Source organism: Aedes aegypti, chromosome 2 (assembly GCF_002204515.2).
Source record: "Aedes aegypti strain LVP_AGWG chromosome 2, AaegL5.0 Primary Assembly, whole genome shotgun sequence".
NCBI classification, from domain to species: domain Eukaryota; kingdom Metazoa; phylum Arthropoda; class Insecta; order Diptera; family Culicidae; genus Aedes; species Aedes aegypti.
In genome coordinates, this window is record NC_035108.1 from 257,419,957 (window position 1) to 257,426,505 (window position 6,549).

The window sequence follows — 6,549 nt, forward strand, 5'->3', positions numbered from 1 at the left end:
ATGGGCAAATTACCCCCAGTTCCCCTAGCATCTGAAGGCCGTCAATCATGCTCACGCTCATGGTTTTTCAAATAGATCTAGAACAACGCCAATGTCTATTCCTGGAAAAACTTATGGCTGTATTCTTAAAGGAATCCATAAAAAATACTAAAAGAATAACGTTAAAAATCAACTCGGGAATTTTTGGAGAAATTATTGTAAGGTTTTCTAAAAAAAAAACCGTAAACGAATTTCTTTGAAAACTGAAGAAGCTGCTGGAAAACAACTAGAGAAATTAGTAAAAAAATAGAAGGAAAATCTCTGGAGGAAACCCTGGGCTAGCCCTAGGCAAAATATTCAGAGTAATCTTTGTGGAAATTAGGGAATCAATAGCGCTAGATTGCTCAAAGATTTCCTGGAATGCCTTTAAAACCACTGGAAGAATTTCTGGACCAATTACTGACCAAAATGATGGTGGAATTTCTAAAACTCATTCTGGAGGGATATCTAAACTGTATCCCACAATGTTTTTGGATAAATTACTAGTAGGTACTCCGGAAGCTTTTCTTCAAAGAATTTATAAATAAATTACCGTCGGACGGGGCTACTTTTGATTCCAGGGGCTACTTTGGACACTCACCTTTTGTATTTATTAGCAGCGTAAATATCAATCTGAGCAATTTTGTGTCTTCAGCACTTTTATTAACCAATATATGCTCTACCACTAGGCATGGGAACGTGCCTTTGGAGCCGGCCTTCTGATACCTTCTGATACCTGATGCTCTACCACTAGGCATGATTTTTTCTTGGAACAACATCAACAATAACAGGATAAACAAGAAAATATTTCAAAAAAGCCCGAATAAATATTCACAAGGTATAAAACATTGGCTATACAAACATTGTTTGAATTTTAACCCATGTCTTGGAAACTTATTGGGAGCATCACAAAACTATCGAATCGTCATGTTTTATGAAAATCTTGTGATTTGTTTAACTTAAAATTGTTGTTTTATTAAAATAATTGATCAAAGGTCTTATTATTGCGACTTTTATTTTATTATAATGTTTTGGTTTGTGTATTTTACAACATAAAAAAATAAAATAAATGTTTGTAAAAGTGAATAGACATAAAACACATATATTTCAATACGTACCAATGCCAAATTCACAACATAATCTCTAAAAAACTATTTTTCGTCATATTTTACATGAATTTGTAGTACAGAACAATTGCATCCTTAAAATGCCTAAATTAAACTACTCTTAAGCCAGCTCTAAACTACTAAGAAGCTAAAAGCACATATCAAAAGCAAACTTACTTCTTTACGATCTTGCTAAACTTTGCTTTACTTAAAGCGTTTTTGATGAAAATTACTTACTGGTATTAAATTAGTTACCGGTATTAATGTGATCCTTCAACATATCGTTCATATAACAGTAAGAATAGAAAAAAAAAGAGTTTTTGTACATAACTCATTCATCATCGCAGTACCTAGTAGTTACGTCGTTCGTTTATGTCAACTTGAAAATCGAGCACTCGTAACTGATAGTTCTATTTAAGAGGAAGTTGAAAATTTAAGTTTCATACTGCAAACTGAGAATAGTGAATGGCATGTTTCGTTGAAATTTGTTATATATTTGTAATTGATTCTAGCTTTGCAATTTTCTACATTAAGTTTATCAATGAAAAACGTTCCATAACATCACAGTGGACGACAATCTATTGAATCAGTTTGAAAGTTATAAGGAAAAATCATTTCATTAGCAAATTGTGAAAATGTCCAAAGTAGCCCCTTTTTTGTCTTGAAGGACACACTTTTTTCGCTATTCAAGCATTTTTGTTATTTCTTGATGGATTTGCCTCATATTTTGCACATTTGTTACGTACATATACAACTTAAATATAGGCAAAAATTATCAACATCTATCCATAATTCTAAGAGTTACAAATCTTTAAAGTTAAAGAATGTGGAAATAATGTCAAAAGAAGCCCCGTTTGACGGTACGTAAGAATCTGTTGAATAGTCGCGTAAGAATCTCTTAAAGTTCCTTTGAAACATCTAGAATTTTGCTTTAGGGACTTTATAGAAAATTCTGGTTAAAAAATTGACAAAAATAAAAAAAAAAGATTTAGATATTGCTTAATATTTATCAGGTCAAGTTTTTCGTCGGTTTTTGACTCAAACTTTTGCAGTAAAATTCTCATTACGCGTGGTAAAGATGGACAAATTATGGGTGAAATTATGAAAAAAAATCCACGTGCTCGGCTGGGAGCCCAGCCGAGCACGTGGATTTTTTTCATAATTTCACCCATAATTTGTCCATCTTTACCACGCGTAATGAGTTAATTAATTTAATAACCATGCGGATTGGATTACCGAATAGCTCAATATAAGTGTCAGTTTAGTAAAATTCTGCATTTATTCAATTTAACTGGCAAAAAATCTATGATCTATGATAAAATTATTCGTAGTGCCTTATGCTATTAGATTTTTTTTAAAACCAGTGAAACTGAGCATTGTACAATCACTGCTACAAACTACTTCACCCTTGTTCATGATATCCTTTCCTCTTGCAATGCAGGGTTCGTTTCCAATTATAGAAATCATTCAAAGCTAACGTCATTCATACTTTATACTGGTATGGAAGTGGGATGGGTGAAGCATGTGTAGCGTAGTTCGTTCATCGTACTATCATAGTAAAGCTACTTGTTTGCAATATGTGTACAAAAAGCAGAGACTACCTAAATGTATATGCAATTCATTCATGAATTTCTAGCTTGAGCTGCCTTTTCCTTTGGTTGTAATAGTAGAAATATCCCATCTGTTTCGGAACACCGTAAACCGAGGGCAAATTGATCACCTTTTTGCAACTGTTAGCTGTATTATCCTTAGAAATCCATATAGGGTGCAGAGCTACTTGGGCACTTCCATGATTCACTTTGGCATGGGAGGTTTTTGTCGGCCGAATTGTCTTGAACTTTGCAATAAGATGCGCTTTAGTATGACGCACATTGTGGCCAATTATGAGCTCTGTAGCTTTCAAAAAACCCCACAGCCGAAGTGAATCAAAAGTGCCAAGAATAGGATCTGGCTCCCTATTGTCAATTTTTTTGGACAGAATCAGTTCTTTATTGAACTCTATCAGATTACGTAATTAAATGAGACATAGGGGCAAAACTGATCACAATATAACAAAACAGGTTTTAGAATGAGAAAAATCTATTAAGTTTGGGTCCCCTGAACCAAAAAAAATGTCATTTTTTTTACAAACACACGAGTTGACCATTTTATTGCCAAAAAAATAGGCAGTTTCCCTTCAAATTATCACATTTAAGAGAATAAACGGTTTTATGATTGAACAACTATGCTTGTAATGCAATATGATTTCAAAAATAAAATAAATAGGGTCGATGTACCAATAGCCGCATAGCTAAGAACAAAAATTCGTATAAAATCGAAAAATAACGCTAGCGTCATTATTTTTACATCATCTGAAAGCTTTTTATCTTGGTTTTGTGGGAAAAATATAAAAACTACGAAAAATCAAATGTTTGTATTTATTATCGCGTGTGCCACTATAGGAATACGTGTGCCTATAGTAGCACTATTTCTAATTTCTGTTCCTATAGTAGCACTAGCATCACGGCGTTGGCAAAATACTTATCAAAACCGTATTTTTACAAAACTTTTATATTTTTCCTACAAAGTGAGGATCAAATGCTTTCGTTTGATGTAAAAAAGTTTTTAATTCATCATTTATTTTGTATAATAAAAAATAGTTTCTCTCAGTAGTGCTACTATAGGAACAATAGGTTTACTATAGGCGCAAGGGAGCTCAAATTTTAAGCAAAACTAATTATTTCGATCATTTTATGAACAAAATCAAGATGTGTATCAATGGTACTTAGATAAATAGCTCCTGACCTTCATGTCAAAAAATGTTTTGAAAAAATATATAGCAAAACAGCCGTAAAAGCCACTAGTGCGACTATAGGGGACTGTCCACTAAGGGAACACCGACCCTAGTTCACACTTAAGCTAACACAACAGTCCAAACAATCAAAGTTTGCATGTAGGCTTAGCCTAAGCGGATTGTTTAGCACTGACTTTTCCAACAGTGATTATTTTTATGAAAAACTAACCTTATTAAAATGAAATAGTTTAAAATCATCATTAGCCAAAAACATGAAATGCTTGTGATTCCAATGAGACATTCAGTATCCTTGGAAGCAAATGCTTTTGAGTTTTCACCTGATCAAATTCGTGCAAGTGATTAATTTGCCACCGTATTACGGTACTTAGTTTTGTGATTCGCCTTTTATTTCTATGTATAGAACAACCCGAAATGGCATGAACCGCGCGTATCTTTGTAAGAGCACATCGGCAGTCTTGTTTAACTGGTTTGAGTTACAGGTTCGTGCGGTACTAACTGGATCAAATAATTGAAATTTGCATCTTCTAATCAATTGAATTAGAGACTAAGTGTGAGGAAAGTTATTATTGAACAAATATTATCTTCCAGGAGACCACATTCATCATGAGTGGACCATTGGCAGGACGTTTGGCGTTGGTCACCGGTAAGTTCAAGGTCGATCAAATGAAAAAGAGAAATGTATTATGTAAAATTCTGCGTGATACAGATAACAATTGTCGGATGTCTGATTGGCGCAAATTGGTCAATTTCAACGCATGTTAACTGTGTCATTGGAATTTAAATTTAACAATCCTGCGTTTTAGGTGCCGGATCTGGTATCGGACGAGTTGCGAGTAAACTTCTCTCGCGCGACGGTGCCATCGTAGTTGCTGTCGATCGCAATGGCAAGGCCGCGGAAGAGACCATTCAAAACTTGAATAGCCAAAGCGATAACAGTTCCTTCGAAATGGATGTGTCTTCCAGCGACAGTGTTTCCAAGGTTCTGGAAGCCACCATCGAGAAGTACAAACGTCCTCCGATGATTGTGGTCAACTCCGCGGGTATTACTAGGGATAACTTCATGTTGAAAATGCCTGAGTCGGACTTCGATGCCGTCATCAACGTGAACCTTAAAGGAACGTGGCTGATGTTGAAACAGTTCGGCCAAGCCATGGTAGACCACAAGGTTAGCGGCTCGATGGTGAATGTGTCGTCAATTGTGGCTCGCAACGGAAACATTGGCCAATCCAACTATTCTCCCAGCAAAGCCGGTGTCGAAGCGATGACCAAGGTTGTGGCCAGAGAGTTCGGGCGTTACAATATTCGAGTGAACGCCGTTGTTCCCGGATTCATCCAAACGCCCATGACTGATACGCTGCCGCAGAAGGTCAAGGATATGGTCATCATGCAGTGTGCTTTGCGACGGTTTGGAAAGCCTGAAGGTAAGTGATGGGTAGATTTGCAAAACGTTTAACACGAAGTTGATACGAGTTCTTCTTTCCAGAAATCGCTGAGGTGATTGCCTTCCTGGCGTCGGATAAAAGCAGTTATATGAACGGCACATCGGTTGAAGTTACTGGAGGATAAATGGTATGCCAATGCTGGAAAGCAATAAGTCTCAGGAAGAATTTATAAAAAAAATCTAAGCATTTTTAAAGCTGTATTCTTGAAGAAACGTTAAGCATTTATTTTACGTTGTAAATAAACAAAATATGCGAATGTTTTCAAAATGTTTGTAATGAATTTCAAAATCATACTTTCTTTCATAAGTCTACAATCTTCTCTCATATTCGATCACCATTCATTTCCGGCATTAATTTTTAGTTGGAGATACTATAAGTTCTCAAAATTCTTAAATACCATAAATACCACAGAATAGTAAGTTACGTTACAGCATGTCACGATAGTTTAAATGACTTCAGTTACGTTGTTTATCAGTGACGTACCCACAATAAAATCACTTTGTCATCCCTCGCCGTAATGCTGTTTTTTTATAAGTGCTCAATTAAACCTTATGAATTGCAACAACTCATAAGTTGCAGGGAACTCAAAGAAGAGGGGACATTCCGATCAAAGTTTAGATAAGTTGCAAATAAATTATCAAAAATTTGTAGGGAAAATATTGTACGAATGATTATTAACAGTTCTATTGAATAATAACCATAATGGTGCCGAAACATTGAAGCGGAATTTGGGGTAACTGTGCCGCCTTAAGCAAATTAAGCATAGCATAGCATAAGCATAGATGACTGTACAATTCGTAGTTGCTACTCCGTGATTGACCAGAACAATCGAAGTTGCACAGGGAATTAATGAATGGGGCTTGGGATTAGCTTACCATTCTTCAATGTGCACAAATCGAGAGCTCAAATTTAAAAGTCAATAACGGCGCCGGCCACGTCCTTACGGTCATCGGGGAAGGGAAGGAATGTTAGTGTGACTACCGTTGTTACTAGAGACCGAGATCACCTCTGCATCTCCACGGTTGTCATGGAGAGGATATTGGGTTAGTGGGATAAGGTAAAGATCTGGGAGTCACCAATGTTTGGTGATGCGAGCCATGATATAATCACGCCTAACCGGATTCGCGAAATAATTCGATAATCGCATTAAACGCCGAACAAGTGTTCGTCACTCGCCCACGCAAGAGCA

General features: G+C 36.0%; 1 protein-coding gene across 1 annotated transcript; it reads left to right on the plus strand.

The window, feature by feature from the left end:
• The first annotated feature begins 4,280 nt into the window (after window positions 1–4,280).
• Window positions 4,281–5,622, plus strand: LOC5565619 (estradiol 17-beta-dehydrogenase 8). Its single transcript, XM_001649923.2, has 4 exons — window positions 4,281–4,397; window positions 4,507–4,561; window positions 4,722–5,339; window positions 5,402–5,622. The coding sequence occupies exons 1-4, from the start codon at window positions 4,311–4,313 to the stop codon at window positions 5,482–5,484; spliced, it is 843 nt and encodes a 280-aa protein (XP_001649973.1). The 5' UTR covers window positions 4,281–4,310; the 3' UTR covers window positions 5,485–5,622.
• Window positions 5,623–6,549: the final 927 nt, after the last annotated feature.